The 20,124-nt window shown below is 38.3% G+C and overlaps 1 protein-coding gene and 2 long non-coding RNA genes across 3 annotated transcripts; 1 reads left to right on the forward strand and 2 right to left on the reverse strand.

The window, feature by feature from the left end:
- Positions 1–1,215: 1,215 nt before the first annotated feature.
- On the forward strand, positions 1,216–1,904 carry LOC110859534. The gene is made up of 3 exons (XR_002548866.2): positions 1,216–1,585; positions 1,654–1,700; positions 1,767–1,904. It is a non-coding gene; the product is annotated as an uncharacterized LOC110859534 (long non-coding RNA).
- A 15-nt stretch (positions 1,905–1,919) lies between these two features.
- LOC118438793 lies at positions 1,920–3,053 on the reverse strand. The gene is made up of 2 exons (XR_004837067.1): positions 2,184–3,053; positions 1,920–2,118 (listed from the first exon to the last, which is right to left on the reverse strand). It is a non-coding gene; the product is annotated as an uncharacterized LOC118438793 (long non-coding RNA).
- A 15,007-nt stretch (positions 3,054–18,060) lies between these two features.
- On the reverse strand, positions 18,061–19,974 carry LOC118438802. Its single transcript, XM_035859556.1, has 2 exons — positions 19,699–19,974; positions 18,061–19,416 (listed from the first exon to the last, which is right to left on the reverse strand). The coding sequence occupies exons 1-2, from the start codon at positions 19,952–19,954 to the stop codon at positions 18,617–18,619; spliced, it is 1,056 nt and encodes a 351-aa protein (XP_035715449.1). The 5' UTR covers positions 19,955–19,974; the 3' UTR covers positions 18,061–18,616.
- Positions 19,975–20,124: the final 150 nt, after the last annotated feature.

Raw genomic sequence — 20,124 nt, forward strand, 5'->3', positions numbered from 1 at the left:
ACTGCGAAAATTGGAATTAAGTACTAATTGCAAATACGTCTTTGTCCAGTAATTGAACTTAATTATCAATTACAATTACTTTGCAAGCAAGTAATTGATTTTCAATTCCCAATTAGTAATTGAAAGTCAATTACTTAATTAGTAATTACTTAATTCTCATACTTAAGACTAATTAAACGCTATTTAAAGGCTAACTTTCGACCAAAAATTCATTTCCGAATAGGATAAAACTTTTATAAATATCTTGGTACAGCAAACAGTTCATCTTATATGATCCAAAAGTTTAAAATTGCTGTGGATCTTTACTCCAGATAGATAATGGCCTTTTCTTCCCACAATTACAACATTAAAATTGTTAATGCGTACATTTCTACCCAATGTATTTTATCTGAATCTGACTAACGAGATTGCTGAAGTAATTTTTGCAGTCCATGGAACACAGGTGGTTGAAACAATTGTAATATAAAATTGTACTAAGCTTGAAGTCCAAAAGCTGAATGGGAATGATGACCAAAGCGTTCACAACGAAAGATATTTACATAATTCGAGTTCTTCTGGAGAGGGAGGCTTGTCGTATTTCATTCCAAGTATGTTCGATTAAGTAATTGATCAAAGTAATTGAGTACTCAATTACTAATTACTACTTGGCAAAGTAATTAAGTACTTCCAATTTTAATTACTCCAGGTCCTCCAAGTACTTAATTACTTTGACAAATACCGGAGTAATTGAAATCAATTACCAATTACTAATTACTTCAAGTTCTGTAATTAAGTAAGTAATTAAGTACACAAGTAATTAAGTACCACAGCCCTGCTTGAATAACTTGTTTCGAGCTTTAAAATTTTGAATTAGATTTTCATGAAGTTTTTCAGCACCACACGCAATGCACATTTTGAGACAGTGGCGGATGAGTCTGTGTCTGACTACGGATTCACAGCCTGCGTACGGGAACCCGGAGGATCCGCCACTTCGTCAACAAACTGCATTTGATATACTCTGCCCACGAGGGACTGTGCAGAAAGCATGTGAACGACTTGAGGGAGTGGGGTAGGGGTCAAGGTACGCTATCCTTCCCATGTTAATTATAATATGGGGCACGTAGGTCACACCGGGGGGAAGGGAAAAAATTTCGGCGAAAATCGATCATATGCTTTATGTACGGCCCCCCATTGAATGTCAGTTGGCCGGCTAATTTTCTTCCCTCGTTTTCCATGAAAAAAACCAGATCATTCCTCACGCACGACCCGCTTTTCTCCTTTCACAACATATAACTCGATCATCTGCTCAACCGCTAAAAATTCTGAGGCCACTCCCAGAGCCCCGGCTTAAATATCAGCTTAAGCTAATCTTTATTTGAGCGCGGTTTAAGTCCATTTTTTGGAACCGTCCCAGAGCCCTGATCGGATTATTTTTGGATTGGCTCAACTCAACTTTTGGCTTAAACCAGTCTCAACTTTTCATGAGACTAAATCCTGCCCGACCATAGCTCCAAAATCATTTTCTCCTTGTTAAAACGACCTGCCCATTCCAAATTCATTATCAATAACAAAAAGGATCTCCACTATCAAACCTTATTCTGTCAACGTAAGTAATTATAATTTACCTTCTCTCTTTAACAATAACAATTATATATACACGTTTCTCCCCCACAGGTTGCAACGTGACCACCGTGATCAATCTCGCATTCACTGCTAGACAAGTAAGTCGATTTAAAAAAAATTAATGGTCCTCACTCATAATTAATGGTGGTGACACATTTGTTTAGATGCAGTACTCAATTGGGGCCAGTGAAAAGCATGCAGAAGATAGTTCTTTATAAGAAATTAATTGTTACAGTAGCTGAAGAAGCAGCCTTATCATGGGTGGACTGAGACCGTATATAATAAATTGTTCTTCATTAACGATTGCATCATACAAATGAGTTCTCAAGCTTTCTTTATTTGCATTCAGAACAACATGTACTCAAACATGGGACTGACTTAGATAAATCTAGTCGTCACTCATAGATAGGAAGTGGCCCGTTCGTGACCTGTGACCAATGATTGATGTATGTAGAGCCCATACTTGAAAACATAAATCAACACTTTCGTCACCTCGATAGGTCAATAGAGGTCTATCTGTAAAAAAAAGTGAGGGAGAGTGAGTCACGGCCAAATTTTGTGTCAAGACCACAATTTCTAACCTGTCGGAAATTTGAAAGAAGGATCACGTAGATCAATACCACCGGGAATGCTATTTAGGAGCTAAAATTGATTCACGTGCTTATGAAGTGGCGATAACAGCTGTAGCGATCAGTCCTAGTAAACAAGTTATAATAATGAGAATTCGAAAACTGATAACATCTTAAATAAAATGATAAAATCGATACTTCCAATTACTAATTTTTCTTACAAACGTGCCTCATTTTTTCACTGCTTATTAAATTGCCCTTGCAGCGTATAGTTGTGGTGTTTCCAAAATGCACCAGTAAGAAACGTAGGACTGTAGAAACAAGGGACCGTGGTAATTATTTTCCCTTCAAGATGATGATAAAGTTTGATAAGCTCTCTTGCGCTCCAAGCTGGCGCACCACCCTAGCACACTATAATGTTCCCTTATATCACGTTCACTTAGTCTCTCAAATGTTTGCCTTCTTTTATATATTTGTCTTCTAATTGCATTCGGTAGGAATAAAGGCACTCCCATATAAAGGAGTCACGACTGCAATAATTTGCAAGTCAAGGCCCGGTGGAGACTCAAGGGCGAATCACTTGTTCGTCACTCGGAGGAATTAACTTGTAATTTTAGTTGAGTATGCTATAGCATACTCAAATAAAATGTTAAAAAATAGTTCCAAGTAAAATTGAAGTATTTACTTGTGAGCTAACAGGTGAGAGAAAGAGAGAGATTTGGACTTACGACTAGTAAATAGCAGTCGCAGCATTTTTGGCTTAGTTTTGGTCGTAAGTTTTTCTCTCGACACCATTTCAATCCGTGTCCAGTGCCCCGGCTCAATTTCGGATCTGATTAGATTTTAAGCGGATTTTAACAATGGAAAAAGTTTAAACTTTTTTCTGGGACGGAAAAAAATCGGATAATGTTTAAGTCGATTTTTTTTGGCTTAAGCGGGGCTCTGAGAGTGGCCCCTGGATTGGATCAAATTACATGTCTTCGTTTCGTCTTGAAACTAATAATTATACTCCCTCAGGAACGAAGCTCTCGTCCTCGATGAAAACCTCGGTAAATTAATTAAGTTAAATTAATTAAGTTTTTCCAGAAACATAAAAATTTGATTTACATAAGTCAATTATATTTCCCAAAATTAGAAGTAACTTCAAAACTCAGCAGTCCTCCCCCAAAAAACAGAGCAAACCCATGAGAACTTAATACCTGGGAGGAACCGCAAATCTCGCCAGATGCCTTTTATCATTTATGGGGGATGGTAAGTAAGAATTCAAGCTCTTTAGTTATCATAAGGAAGACTAAAACTTGCCCGAAAACAATTCCACTAATTCTACTTTAGAGGTAAAGCACTCGTTAAATGTAACTCGTTCCAAAATACCGGCCATAATCGTACCTGTTCACATTCATTTATTCATTCAATAAAGCATTATTCATTTAGTACATGAAAGCGAATATTTTTTTGAAACATTCTTACTGAATGAATATTTAATGAAGACATATTCATTTCATGTTCGAGTGAATAACTTTATTTATTATTAAGCAGCCCCAGCTACTTATTGTGATCGCTTTGTCGGTCCGGTTTGAGGGTGGGTAGGGGATTGACGGTCAGTTTAGCGAAAGCCAGTTTGGCGAAAAAAAAATTTTCGCCAATGTGGTAAAAAATTGTCATGAAAGTACTAAATGGCGAAATTATTGTCACATTTGGCGAAAGTGGAAAACTCGTAAAAGTACATTTGGCGAAATTTAAATTTCGCATTTATTTATGTCAAATCGATATAATAAGTAACTTGAGAAATAATTTGATTTCTATCATTCATGTCGTATTATCTGCATAATATCTTCATGAGTTACGATTTTTACAAAATCCTCGTTTTCGCCAATTTTCGCCAAAAGGTACTTTAAATAAAATACAACTAACGTACGGTGAAATGAAATTTGTTTTTCACCAAGTGGGATTATTTTTTGGCGAAAGTTTTTCTCCAAAAGTGTTTTCGCCAAACTGACCGACTACCGGGTAGGGGCCAGAGCATCCTAGCCTTCCCATGTTAATTATTACATTAAGCATATCTATAGGGGGAGGTAGGGGTCAAAATTCCCTTAAAATCGGTCACATGCTTCATGTACGGGCCCTTATTTTTCCTCCTTGTTATTCTACAGTTCTCCCTACGCCGGCTTTGGACAAGGCGGGAGTTTTCCACCGTTCGGCGGGGGTTTTCCACCCTTCGGCGGGGGTTTCGGGTGGGGTCCAGGCCTTCTTCGCACCAAACCAGCCAGCCTGGCGTGGTGTAGGAATGACGCTGGTTGCAAAAAGATTTTATTGCCGTGCGCGGGGAATGAAGCGTGCGAGAAGGAAATGATCCTCTGCGACGACGATGACCTTGACTGTCACGCTGATGTTGAACAGAAATACAAAAAAACAACAAGATTCTACGGATTCCCGCCGCCATATTGGTGGCGGGGATAATTACGTCACCCGCCGTTGAGAAGTTATGCACGGCGTAGCAAGCACAATGGTGGTCTCTCAGCGTATGCTCCCCGATTTCGACCAAAGTAGTGTCAATCGATTACAAATTTAATTAGTGTAAAGAAATGATCACCAAATTCTTAATATTTGCATTTGAAGAGAAGAAAACGCGCAAGAAATTTGGAAAGTGTAAAATTTGTCAACCTTTTACCACTTACTTATTCTCCTCTTTGGATTAAAACATCTCCGCCAAAACCTTTCCTAATTTTACATTAATCAAATTTGCCATCGATTGTGGATACTTACATAGTCCGACCATAAGTTCCCGTGAATGCATTTCCGGTGATAAAGCCCAAAGTATTAGAGCTATCTGATAGAAATTTTTGTGGATGAACAAGGTATTAATCTTGTTTAGAAATCATAACTTCGTTTTCACAATTTCCTCCACGGGCTTGTACACAAGACATAAGTCGTGGCAAAAACTGCTAGATGGCGGCACGCACGGATTTCCTGGGAAAAGCGCCAGATCTTCAGTAAGTGCGACCTCAGCCCTTCCACACTTGAGTGAAATTTAGAGGATACTTGTACCTATAATTTTGACCACCAGTCATAATTTAGGGAATTAAGGTCTGCAGATACTGAGCACCGTTCTACGGATGAAAAAAAGTCATGAAAATTCGTCTGAAGCCAGTTTTGGACAATTTTGCACCTTGCGCATGAGCAGAGTCTTGTTGAAAGGTCCAATGGCGATTTTCGGAGGGTCCAGGGTTCAGGTTATTAACGTTTGTCTCTAGGACACTCTGAAAATAATTCTTGGCTTCAACTTGTACCATTTGCGGTAAAAAACAGAGATTTCACTTCTCCAGCCAACTTGCTCCCATTCACACCACGGTGATGACTTCGTATTGACTTCCGCATACTTAAACGGATGTCAGACTTCTGTACAACAAACATCTGGCCTTTTTTTCTATTAAATTTTTTGCCAACGGTGAAAAGTCTTAAATACTTTTGGCACGAAAATTGGCGCGTACCACGATCGACCTGTGGCCGTCACGAGTTATGTCTTGTCTAATTGCCCGTGGACGAAATCTTGACAAAGAAATTATGATTTCTAAACAATATTAATACCTTGTTAATCCATAAAAATTTCGAACAGATAGCTCTAATACTTTGGGATTTATTACCGGAAATGCATTCACGAGAACTTATGACCCCACTATGTATTTGGTCAAAAGCTGACAGAATATACGCTGGGAAAGTCGGGTGGGATATTTTTAGCCATCGTAATAATACTTATTAATTTTATTTCAACCTTAAGATACATACAGACATAAATATGTGAAGTGATCCTGCCGATGGCATTACATAAGTTTTCCCACAAAAAATATTACAAATGTGGAAAAATTGAAAGTAAAATAACTGAGGTGAAAAATTCATTTCAAATACAAGTAACGAATGGTTCCTTTATTAAGGGGTGAAACCCCCTTTATGGAAATGTCTTATCCGTCTGTCTGTCTGTCCGTCCGTCCGCCCGTATCCACGATAACTTTAGAACGGATTCGAATTTCGGCATCCGGTTTTCGCCAACGTGTTTCTAATTTTTGGGACGGGATGAATTCGAAGATGGGCGTTGTAGGTCATAAGGTCAACGGTCAAAGGTGTCGAATTTTTTGTTGCCACCGTTTTAGACGTATTTTTGGACGGGGATTTCAGAAATCGCCATCATTTCGACGTGCAACGACCCTGTGACCGTGTGGGAGGTGTCGAATATCGAAAAAATGACTTTTGTCATGTGGGGTGTCTATTGAAAGGTATTGTCATGTACGTTTGAAGTACGCGGGTGGGGGTGTCAAAACGGAAAAATAAGACGTGGGGTAATGTGAGACAATGACGGGAAAGTGCTGAAAAACGCTGTGGGCGTGCCACAAAGACAATTCCGTGTGTTTTTACCCCTTTGCTTCATTTCGTTTGCAACGGTTTATGTATCTGGGTGACGAGTACAAATTACCTAAATAAAGCGTGTTGATTTAATTCGTCCCGATTTCTCCTGTCATTATTTGAAAAACTTGCACCGCAAAACAAGTGATCACTTCAATCTTATGTTTTCTTATTACAGACAAGTTGATAACTAATGTTCAAACAATTTATTCTAATCACGCCCTAAATTCCATTCTTTTGAGTTTGTGCTAATTTTAGTAAATTTGCGTCACGTTCCTGACCAACCCATCGGGACGAATTAAATCGATATCTTTTAATCACACTTGCTAGTTTGTGGATCGGCGCACCACTGGTTCGCAAAATATGCGCACCGAACCACACCGCGAATCACATCCGGTGTGGATCGCGGTGTGGTGCGCTGGGTTTTCGGCTTTTGCTGGTGTGGTTCGCGGTGTGGTGCGCTGGCTCGGAGGTGCGGTTCGCTATTGTTAATCGCAAATGAACCTTTAAACCTTTGGCACCATTTCCAGCTCTGGTAAAAATTTGGGTCAAGAATGATCCAGTGTTTCGTTTTGGACGTTTTCTTACTTGCAGTGTCCAAAATTGTCCAATAAGACAATTTGCCTATTTGCTACAGCTTCTGTATTCATGCCGTTTTGGTAAATGCATTTTCAGATATAATGTCCTTTCAATTTTGGGAAATGTAATTCGCAATACCACGAAATTTGAGGACAGCCTTTTACTAAATATGTGGTATTATATACGAACACATGCAAACAAATATATCTTACGTGTATATCTTGAGAAATCGATCATAAATTCTCTAAATCGTGCCGTGTCATACTGTGTATACATAATATGCTCAAACTGAACAGGAATAGCATCTTCCAATAAATAATCCAGCAATACATTTTGGAGCTCGGAACTTTGAGGTCCAAAAGTGGTTAAAACCATTTTTGGACTGCTATTTTGGCCGGTGGTTACAACCACCACGAAACACTGGAATAATTATAAAAATATATTTACTATACAAAATAATAAAATGTTCCATTCTGAATTGATAAAACTGGTGAAAATGTTAAAATGTAGAATTTTAATAATTATGTATGGGGAAAGTTTTTTACAAGTCACAGTATTGTTTAAACATAACATGCGTGTTTGTCGTATCTTTAAGCAGTCAGTGAACCATTGGTTCGCAAAAAATGCGCACCGAACCACACCGCGAGCCACACCGGTGTGGTTCGCGGTGTGGTGCGCTGGGTTTTCGACTTTCGCTGGTGTGGTTCGCGGTGTGGTGCGCTGGGTTTTAGGCTTTTGCTGGTGTGGTTCGCGGTGTGGTGCGCTAAGTTTAAGACTTGGCTGGTGTGGTTCGCGGTGTGGTGCGCTAAGTTCCCGACTTGGCCGGTGTGGTTCGCGTTCGCGGTGTAGTGCGCTGACCCAAGCTAGCAAGTCTGCTTTTAATACATGTAGGAAACTCGTTTAACATATTTATGTAAATTACTTGATTTGTCTTAAGTATGTTAAAAATAATTGCACAACGGATTAATTGTGATTTAACGAAACCAGTTATGCTTCCACCAGACTTAAAATTAAATCTCCTCATTTTACACTACCAATAATTTTATACATGATGTTAATGAACTTGAAATATGTGAAGAAGAAATTAGGCATTTATGCAAATGGGGTGACACGTCTTGGTATGTAAGAGGATAATATGCATAGTATTTATTTATGTAAATACCGACGTATATAATATTATGGTTAATTTAAAATCTCGCCTTTACCAAGTTACCGACAAAAAATGAAGAAATCAAGTTTATTTTCATACCTATATTATTCGCAACTTTTTGCCAACAACAAGGTATATTGAAAAGAGAGATTTGGGTGATAAATTATGTACCTTAACCCATTTGAGACGGGCCGTCCTCCACTCTTAAAAAAATCGCGTTGCTTTTTGTTCTAAAAGTATGGCGACGTTCGAAAATTAGAGAACGCTTCAAGGCGAGGGAGACGGTTTGATAATTTTTTGTACACTCTAAGAAACCCTGTAACTAAGCTACTTATTATCAGGCGGAGTATCTATGTGACTCTACGGCACACTATGGGCCAGATTTAATAAATTTTGGCCAAAAATATATAGGAGCCGAATTTGAAGAAACAAGAATTAGATTTTGGTGTGAAACGATAACCTAAGGCATATATTATAAGTGCAAATTTTTAATAGTCACATGCCACACCCCCAGTGGGTGTGGCCCTGGATTTTCGATTTTAACTAAATTTTGCATTACTTTACCAATTGATGACCGACTTTCAAAGTGGCGACTGTTTTGGAAAGCTCACGTCAATTGGCGAAACATATATTTCCAGATTTTCGAAATTCGACCACACCCCCTCGAAATCAAGGTCACAAGTTCAAAAAATACATAAAATATAAATAAACTGTAGTAACGTTAAAAGTAGCTCGCCCTGAAATACTACGACAGAATGAGCCACGTAGAAAAATGCAGAGATATTACGTAACGTAATTTTAAAAATTTGTAACTATGATGACGTCATGCGGCAGATGAAACAAACTCCGATTATTGGACACCAGTGCGGAGTATCTGCCGGTTAATCTGCAGCGTTGGTGCAGTTTGAATCGATTGACCCAATTGTTTAGCATCATTATGGATAACCGATTATTGGACACCAACGGGTTTGATATACGAGTAACTTTGAACCAAAAGTGCTGAATAAGCCGTCAAAATAATTGCATAATTGTCACACAATTTTGCACCATAGGTGCAGAATAATGAGCGACAATAGATGTATAATAATCATATAATTTTGCACCAATAGTGTAGAATAAGCCGACAAAACAAATATCTAATTTTGACATAATTTTGATTTTTCTCGAGGATCCAAGAAATCGTGGTGTCAAATTATTGTATTTACTTCTTCCAGTTATTCTGCGGTTTTGGTGCATTTTGTATCGATTTTCCCAATTGTTTCGCATCACTTTGACTAACCGATTGTTCGATTCTAACGGTGCTACGTATTCCAAAATCGTAGTCCTTTGTCGATCAACTTTCCCAATTGATTTGCACCATTTGCGCTCGGACTGTTCTATACGAATGGTGCGACTAAACAATTCTATAATGGACAAGGGGATTATTAATTAGCATCAATTGATGCAAAAAACTCGTCAACGGACAGACGGACGGACGGACAGACGGACGGACGGACGGACACGAGGAATTCAATAGCTCTCATGCTACGCAGGGCGAGCTAATAATGCATATAGCGGAATTTGAAATCACAAAAATCGAGTTGCATGTCGAAAAAATAGCTCGTCCCACTGGACACTCACAACAATGTTCAAGGGGTCACATACCCCAACCCCAGTGGGTGTGGTTCTCGGCGACTATTCGATTTCAATGAAAGCATGTCATGTGATATATCATTTTTCTCAGGACGATAAGGACATTACGACTGAATACTTAAGATTTACGAACCACACCCCCAGTGGGTGTGGTCCTAGGCGACTGTTCGATTTCAACGAAACAATGTCATGTGATATATCATTTTTCTCAGCTCGGCTAGATGATCTCGACAGAAGCATTACAATTTTGGCACCATACCCCCAGTGGGTGTGACCCAAAGAAAATTGTCGATTTTAACGGAACCATGTCATGTGATATATCATTTTTCTCAGCTCGGCTAGATGATCTCGACAGAAGCATTACAATTTTGGCACCACACCCCCAGTGGGTGTGACCCAAAGAAAATTGTCGATTTTAACGGAACCATGTCATGTGATATATCATTTTTCTCAGCTCGACGGGAGGGTCTCGACAGAATAATTAAAATTCTGCCACCACACCCCCAGTGGGTGTGGCCGAAAGAAAATTGTCGATTTTAAGAAAACCATGCCATGTGCTATATAATTTATCTCAGCTGGACAAGGTGGTTTCGACGGAATTCATGAAATCAGCTTGCAGTGAGTTTTCAATTTTAACTATACCATGTCATGTCCTGTTTTACATCATTTATCTTAACTAAACGAGGGTATTTCGACAAAATAATTAGAATTGCATTAAATTAACAAAAAACAATTTTCAAAAATTGTTATTTTTTACAATTTCTTGTTGCATTTTTCAAAATTCGGAAATAGCATGCAAAGTTTTAAATTTTCAGAAACGTATTTTCATAATTTTGTTTTCAGTAATTGTTGAGAAAAAAATTGTGTTCTTTGGTTTTTAATATAGCGTTCAAATTATAAAACATTAAACTTTTTGACAAATTAAAATATGAGCTGAAAATGCACTCAAAACCGCCACAACCGAAAACACGAGCCTTAATGGAAATGTAGAAATACTGGTGGTGCTATTTCGGTGTGGGTGTAATTTAAAATTGGAGAAAACAAGTCGCTGGACGCCGCTGGGGGCGTGGTTTCAAAAATCTAATAATTCTGTCGAGATCCCCTCGCCGAGCTGAGAAACATGATATAACACATTCCATCGTTTTACTAAAATAGAAACTTTTCTGAGAACCACACCCACTGGGTGCGGTTTCCCAATCTTAGATATTGTGTCGAATCCCCATTGTCGAGGTGAGGTAAATGACATATTACATGACATGGTTTCGTTAAAATCGAAAAGTCGCCGAGGGCCACACCCACTGGGGGTGTGGCATGTGACCATTTGAACATTGCTGGTAGTGCCCACGGTGTGGAAGTATTTTTTCAACATGCAGTTCGATTTATAGTGTTTGAAATTTAGCGATATTCATTATGTTGTACAATTTCTTTGACCTTGTGACCTTATTAATCTCGAGCGAGTGTGGTCGAATTTAAAAAATCTGGAAACATATATTTCACCCATTGAGATAAGGTTTCTCAACAGTCACAACTTTGTCAATGTTGTTGAGCATGACAAGATCCTTGGGTTACTTCTACTAAAAAATATGGTTACCCCAGGGGGGTGTGGTTTTTGAATTTCGTGTTTTGCATCCTAATCCCCTCATATAGTCAAGAATAATTACATGTCGCATGCCTGGGTTAACTTACCTGGGTTGACTAAAAAGGGCGTTGATGGCCACACCCCCTGGGGGTGTGCCAGTTTGCTATTAAGCATTAACTCTGGAAACGCACCTTTTACTTGATACTTGTCCGCAAAAAATTACTTTTTATGACTTTAAGTGCGGCCTATATATATTTTTGGCCCGAATTCGTAAAATCTGGCCCATAGTGCAGTGGCCACACCCCTGTTGATATGGTTGTTAAATTTATTGTTCTCCATAATAACCTCCTTATAAAGCCAAGAAGAATGATATGTCGCATGCCTATGTTTACCTAGAATGAAAATGCTTATGATGGCCACACCCCCTTGGGGGTGTGATTGTAGCAATCAAAATACGTCCCTGTGACCCCCAGACACTGCTGTGCATCTAGCATGCCTGCGGGTATTTTGAGCTGGTTAAAATATATCGATTTAGCTTGAATTTGATTTCTTGATTTCAACAACTTGCAGTGGGTGTGGTCGTAGCAGATTTTGGTTACCGCAGCTATACGCAGCAGGGAATACTGATCATACTACTGGGTACCGATTGACATCAATAGGGGGTCAATTGAGCCCGGAGATGAGCGGAGATGATAGTAGATACATTTTCCCTATCTCCGTAATGTATTTGAAAAAGTTTACCCCCTTGGTTCTCCTGAGTGGGTGTAACGTTTCATTTAAAATTTTTCACGGAGGACAAGTTAATTATGTAGTACACAATGGTATATGAGAATATCCAATTCAAGATACTGCCTTAATGGCCACATTTTCCGGCACCTGGCCCATTCCGCGGCATGGTAATTTATTTATTATCGAGTGATAGACATTTTGTTACCAAACCGGTAATAACTCCTAGCGCGAAATTTTAAAATATTAACAGTTGGTAACAGTGGTAATTGTCTACCACTCAGAAATAAATAAATTACCATGCGGTAGAGTCACATAGATAGATACATACTCCGCCTGATAATAATTTACTTACCGGGTTTCTTAGAATATATTCAAGATGGAAGGCGGGGGGTTTAAGGCAAGCGTTACATACGTAACTTTTTTTTCGCCGTCACAAAATTCAATTGTTGTTTTACACGATTGATTTGAGATGGGGTGATTTTTAGCATAAGTTTTTTAGCCTAGTTTATTCAGAATTATTTACAAATTTATAATTTATTACGGCACTTAAACTAAAAATTTCTGTTTTTTTCTCGAACACTAAAATTGTTGTTACGCTACAAGGGGGGGGGGCGTTCGTCTTGGGAAGGCGCTAGCTAAACGCAAGCTTTATAAAAGGCGGATTTAACAAATCGCATTATGACCAGTGGGCGGATATGTATGTATTTCTAACTTTTTCATATCAAATCATATCGTGCTAAAACTTCGTATACTGACATCCTATCGAAAAGTGATCTAAAAAATTCAAACATAGGTTTCCATATTTTACATATTTTAGCGTTTTCGTACATATACATATTTTCATACATATTTTGAGGTTTTTTTTATATACACATATTTTCCTATATATTCTAGCCTTTTCCTAAGTTAAAGTTTTGTCAAAATTATATGTTCATGATAATGGTGTTCAAGTCATATGAACGACTATCAAATCGAGTTTGCCATATTTTCAAGCCGAAAATTACCCCTGAAAATCTCTAATTATAACTAAAGTTGCATTATGGGTCATTAGATGAAGATTAAAAATAAATATTTAATAATTCGTTGATAAGAGTGTTAAAAATTTGAAAGGTCTGGAAAATTACATATAAATACAGTAGAAAATTTCAATTGAAAAATATGTCCTATGTGCATATTTTTGTGTTTTTTAAGCACATATTACATAAATATTTTGAGGAATTTAATTACATACATATCCGCCCTTTGATTATGACATAACGTAATTTAAGAACGTCCTCCAAATAGCACTATTTCAAGTAAATCATTTAAAATCCAATCCAGAGGGAACTTTACTTCTTATCAAGTCAACCGCTTTCCTTATAATTGAGAATTGAAACAACATATTTAGTTGTCAAAAGTGTCCCATAATTTTTAACGGTGCTCCGTTGCCCTAAATTAAACCAGGATGCACAAATAGAAACGTGTTTTTCTCCCCTACAGGGGTGGGACAGAAGAAGGAGCCACTTTGCCTAAATTTATTGCGGCCTCATTATTCGTTTGTGAAGTTTGGTAATTGGTTCAGTGTGAAGCCCTTTAGTTTATCTAACGAGCCTCAGTCGCTTTTTCCAACCAGTCATGACCTTTGACACCATTTTCAGAGTGATTCTGCACCACTCGTCCTGAACACTTTTCCAAAGTGCATCAAAACGTGCGCGTTTTCCTTTCAAGAAGGCTCCGTTTTAAGTACCTGAATCCAAAAATAAACATCGGATTGATATCAGAGGAACTAACGAGAGTTTCTGTAGTAGGAATAATTGTTATACCCAAACTTTTTTAAAAATCCTTCGGGTAGGCTGCTATTTTGTGAGAAATAAGTTGGGTTGAGAGCTTGATCTCGGGATTTCCTACGAGTCACTTGCTGTAGGTCATTGTGAATGAATCTAGAAATGTTCTCCAACTAACGTTTAACATTTTCGCCATGCAACTTTTAGTTGGTGGATTTACCGTTTTGGCGAAAAAATGGATTTTCCGTATCAACTGTTTGGTTCAGGCGGATCTTGGGTATCCTTTCCGTGGGGGTGGAGCTCTAACCGCTTTTTCCCTCCTCTTGATTCCAACGTTTTTAAGTACATTAGAAACGTACTTTCGATCGACGATAAATCCATTTGCAGCAAATTTTCTAACAATCGCTCTCTGGCTCAATATGTCTTTGGAAAACAGTTTTATGCGTGCCTCGCACTCTGGGGGGTGCTGTAGGGGCATTTTTAACCGTAGGGAAAATCTGAATAGTGCTAAATTTTCGTTAACTATCTGGGTATGACATATGCAAATTTTGAAAATGCCGCGAGTGTGCATCACACGTCACCCCTAAAATTCAAGTGGCTCCTTCTTCTGTCCCAACCCTCTGTAATTTATTTACATACAACAAAATACTTATTAACATCTCATCGTCAGTGTATTCAACGCAATTGAGACCAACAGTCTGATGCAGTTTCATGTTCCCCTAAAAACGGGAATATTCCCGAGATTTCGATTCACTAATCCTAAGATTACCCTGGTAAGCACACAAAATTAGATTAAAAGACGATTATATATAAAAATTTGGATGTACAAGCTGGCTTCCTACATATTTTTGGAATAAAGATTTACTTGATACAGTATCAAATATTACTTTATATGCATAAATTGCCACATTTACCATCAAACCACAAACTTAGATATTTTAAGAAAATTGTTACCCTCTTAAAAATAAAGTTACACTTTTGAAAAGTGCAAGAAGTACAAAATGTTTACTCTGGGTTTAGTAAAGTGCACAGAATTCTCACAGAATCTTCTTTCCAAAAGGGTGACTGTATTTTTAGGGTATGCCTTCTTATTTTACATATTTAAATTCGCATTAAAAATTTAATATTTGCTCGTTATTTCTCGCGAAATTTATAATATTCTTGTTTACCAACAACAAAATTTTGGAACGATGCAGCCCCATTATGTATTCTGATAGTCAACAATTTATTGTATCGTTATGCCGAAACTGCATCTGACCAGTGGCCGCAGAAGGCATGGGGACATTGGGGACAGTAAAAGTGGGGAGGATTTGTATAAGATGGACGGATGAGGAGGGGACATCGAACAACTATCTATTTTTGGGGACATGTTCCCTTTGTCGCCACGCTTCCGCGGCCACTGCCCACCGCAGACAAGTTCTTGCTTCCTAGCAGACGCATTTTTTCAACGAGCTGTCTTTCCCAGATGAACAAGTGTCTGAGCAGAACCGGTGTGAAGAAATATGTGAATGTAAATGACTCGGAGGATATGGGCTAGTCAATCCTCGTGGATATTTATATACGATGGTTTATGTAAATGTCTCGGTACAACGACCACTTTTTAACTCGAAAGTTCGTAAATTTCAATTGCTTTCTTGTCTCTGAAATTTTCAAAATCTTGAGAAATTTTTAATCAGTCTACATAAATATTTACATAGTTATGAAAGTTGAATAAACTCAACTTCCATTCTCTTCCTGTGCTAAAAATCGCATATTTTCAACTTTACCTTCAAATATTTTGACAAATTTCCACCATCGCTTAAAATGCCCCAAGAAACGTTAGTTGTATTGATTTGGACCACATAATTTCAAAATTTCAACCAAATCGGAGGGTTACACTTCACACCATCGCATTGTTAGATTTGTCAAACTTGTGGACTTTTCCCTTTTCAAAGTTTCCCATTTTAGCGAGACATTTATACCGCCATGTATACGTACATACATACGAGATCAGGCAAAGATCTCGTACGAGATCAATCGGTCAAATGAATGAAAGTGAACAGGTTTGAATATTACCCTTTTTTGCCCTAATTTACAGATGTTTTCACTGGCCTGGATCGCATTAAATTGCGTGTCTGCTTTTCCCCTTGACATTCAGAAGGCTCCTCCAGCAGACTTAATTCGTGTATCAAGGAGAAACTCGGTAAATTAAATGATTTCCACCAAAAAATTAACCGGTAGCAAAGTAATATATTTTTATTGTCTGGTAGTAAATTTTTCCGGTTGATAATAAGTAAGTATCTACAAAACTCTAATCGCGGCCTGCGAAGCGCGCTATTTCAAAATATTGCTAGTTTTGTTACCATTCAATAAATAAATTAATGTCATAGCGTTTGAGTCACAAACATACACTCTTAATAATTTTTTGACAAAATTGTTACCGGCGGAGATATCATGCAATTCTACCGCGTGGTAACACTATAGTAACAAATTGTTTTCTGAGGGTAGGAAATTGCCTCCGGTATCGGTAATATTTTTATTATCTGCGCGTTGAAATTGGGGGCTGAGCAGGATTTAGCCTCTGTATATATGCTACCCATCGGTGATAAATTATTCCCCGAGCGGTAAAATTGCATAGTACCTCCGCTGGTAACAATATCGTCAAAAAATTATTGAGAGTGTACGCAAATATCTTCTCTAGCTGGAAATACTCTACATATTACCGAATTATTTGGCACATATATAAAATCTACATACATCCTTACAAAATAATATTTTCCAGGATCACGAGCAACTTCAAGGCTCCCATCTCCTCCCAGGAACTGAACCCACCAATGGAAACTTTGTAATTCGAAAGGGACGTAAATCCCGCCAGATGCCTTTCATAATCTACGGCGGGTGGTAAGCAGCCGGCACAGTATGGTTTGTGCATTAAAATTAAACCCTTTCCTGTATCTATTCCTTTCCGAGAAAGGGTATAATTAAAGGTAGTTCTTTTATAATCTGTATGCCAGAGACTAAAAGTTGCCCGAAAAGAAATTAAAAACACGTCTACACACTTCTTCAGGGGCCATCCATAAATTACGTAAAACAAGAGCGGGGAGGGGGTCTAAGGCTCCAATGATATCGCGCCTATGATACACATATTAATGGGGAGGACTAGAAAATCGAGATTTTTACGTTACGAAATTTATGGACGGCCCCTTCCCAAGAAATATCACTCATTCGAAAGAAATTATACCTCACATGAGGTTGTAACATTGTCAAATATGCTTGCAAATTTTTAACCGAGTTTTTACAACATTTTGCACCGATCTATATCCAATTAACGTGTCGCGTAGCTCTTCATACCCCGGGTTTGGGCAAGACGCTGGATTTCCGCAGTACGGCGGGAGTTCGGGGTGGGGTCAAGGACTTCGTCAAGGAACCGTACCAGCAATCGTACCAGGAACCGTAGAAAATTGTAAGCTGTACACTAACTGCGCTGCTGGCTTGGATTACTGTTATTCGAATACGGCATGCGAGAAAGAAACGGCCGCCTGTAATACGGATGACCTTACCTGTTATCTTGCTGTTGAGGAGAAATACAAAAAACTAAAACCAAAACCAGAAAGGCAATTTGGATTCCCGCCGCCGTATTGGTGGTACGGATAATTTCAGGATACCCACTCAGAATATTTTAGTAATTCATACATTTTTAAGTTATCCCAAAATACGGAGTGGCATTCTGTAATATGGGCAACTGCTTATTATTTATTTTATTACGTGAAATGTATTTAAATATGTACAATGAATAAATGCTATTGATAATAATCAACTACATAAATTTAAATATCCACCGCCCAATAATAGGACAGCATCTGTCTATTTATAAAATTTGTTCAGATTTGAAGCAATACTTGTGTGTGCACAAATGATAAAGAAATTAAAAATTTCTAAAATTTTGGTTGCTTATGTATATTTAGAGAATTGTCTTTGTTGCGTCATGGATTGTACATGAACTAATGGATATTTATTGACAATTATTTAAATAAATGACGATAAGTAAACACAAAAAATATGCGTTGCATAAACAACCCCTGTTTCCTCTTTTGTCTGGGCTACACGTGACAACTACAATTTAACAAAATGCTAAGTATTAAATCATCATCGACCGGAGTGTACATATGCACTGTAGATTGTATTATTTTAATGACTGTAAATAATTCCAATATTTATTAGCTTAGTAAGAAGACGAGTTAAATGAAATTGATAAAACAAAAATATATAAATGTCCCGACATTCCTCCAGCGACACTCGACTTGTTTTCCAAATACTTAATTCCTTTGGTAAATTCTTCCCCAGCTAGTGCACCCTGTTTCACACGCACCTTTGCTAAATTTTGCCTTCGAATCCGCTCTGCTGCACTGAATTCTTTCAAATATTTTGGCGCCCTTCCCACCACCGCGAATCCCCAGCCCACCAAAGGCTGCAGTGTGACGCCATCGCTTGCCACGGCATGCCCAATATGCCCCGCAAACAGGGTCGCGTCATACTTTACGACATCGTCGCCAAATACATCATGGACCTTAATTGGCACCTGCACTACTCCCCTGGTCAACTGAGACATTTCCAAAGTTGGCCAAAGATTTGTAAAATTTTATACTGTTCCATTCCCTACAGGACAAAAATCTCGACCAATTTCAAACGTCTCCGCTCGCCAAGACTCCACCTGCCATTTACCGTCAGCATCAAACACGCTGAATAACGTGATCCATCCGTTGATATAAGTTGTCGCACCACAACCGCCGTAAACTCGATGTTTCACAATTCCCTCCCAGAACGGGACGTTCACAATTTTCGTTTCTGTTAGGGTAATAAATTGATCCAGAACTTTGACCAGGTCTCGCGTCCAGGCCGCAATTTGGGTATCATTTTCTCGGCTAAAGGCCGGCAGTAGGGAAACTTTGTCCCTTACTTTTCGCCAATCTTGCCCACTCCCTTTCACCGTGATGGCCGGTATGCCGCAAAAAATTGTGCTCATATTGTATTCAAAGTAAGATTTCATCGTGGCCATTATTGCTGCCCCAGCAACGGCAGAATCTTGAGGGGTGGTCGTGGAGAAATTTGGGAAGAGCCAATTTGTCACGTTGGGGTGGGTGTGGTTCTTAATTTGGGTGACGATTTTGGAGATAAAGTCCTCAATCGGGATGGCCGAAACGGAACTGAGGTACGTAACACCTAGAGCCTTTTTCCCTGGAAAATTGACAAATTTGGGTCGCAACTCTTCCGCGTGGGCGTTTACGTAGTACGAATATTGGATTAGGATTGCGGTCCAAATATCGTCGGGACGAATGACGAGGTTGTGATGGTTTTTGTAGGCGAGGAAGACGGAAGATACGAAACCGGAGGAGGGAACAAGGGACGTTGACTGGTTGGTAATCGAGGTAAATTCAGAACCTGGATTTTATAAAAAAAAGTAGGTGAAATGTGTAGTAAGTTGTATTGAAATATTTTTGCTATTAAGCCTAATATTCAGAACGGATTTTTCGACAGGCTCATCGCTCTGTGTTAAATTATGCCCTTTCTGGAATTAGTTGAATTTCACTAAAAAATTGAATTAAATAGGACTTTTTTAAATAAATAAATTGAAAAATGTTACAGCTACATAAATAAGTTACTTATTCTCGTTTTTGCAAATTTTTGCAAATCCGTCTTGAGTACTACGCTTAAGAAACAAACCTCGAATGAACGTTGTATTTGCGACGTGTTGATACTGCACGAGTGGCTCAATCAAGTAAAGACCTGAGGTGATATTGGATATCGGAATTTTCTCTGGTTGTATAAATCTGGCTGAGCGAAATTTTATCGAGTGAGCTTCTTCACCTACTTTTTGCACATAATTATCCGATAATTCAGTAACTGATGCAGAAAGGATGACAGGAAACACGAAAAATAAGGGGAAAATCGTACCACAGATTTTTAAAAGTGGCGACATGTTTAAAATGTTTATGTAGATTCAATAACTTTACGAAATTTAGCAATTATTTTTTGACTTGTGGATAACAGTGCGGTTATCTACAAATAAATGAACTTATTTTCGTGGTTTATATCAATTTTATACAATTTTTATACAGAGGGGAAACGAATCACTCATTTTAATTTAGC

This window comes from Folsomia candida, unplaced genomic scaffold (assembly GCF_002217175.1).
Source record: "Folsomia candida strain VU population unplaced genomic scaffold, ASM221717v1 Fcan01_Sc026, whole genome shotgun sequence".
In the NCBI taxonomy this organism is placed as follows: domain Eukaryota; kingdom Metazoa; phylum Arthropoda; class Collembola; order Entomobryomorpha; family Isotomidae; genus Folsomia; species Folsomia candida.

Bases quoted from the DNA above. Each gene is read 5' to 3' on its own strand.
- LOC118438802 (XM_035859556.1), bottom strand. From the start codon at position 19,954: ATGTCGCCACTTTTAAAAATCTGTGGTACGATTTTCCCCTTATTTTTC. The intron at 19,417-19,698 runs GTTTGTTTCTTA...TATAAAATCCAG, and splicing joins AAATACAACGTTCATTCGAG to GTTCTGAATTTACCTCGATT.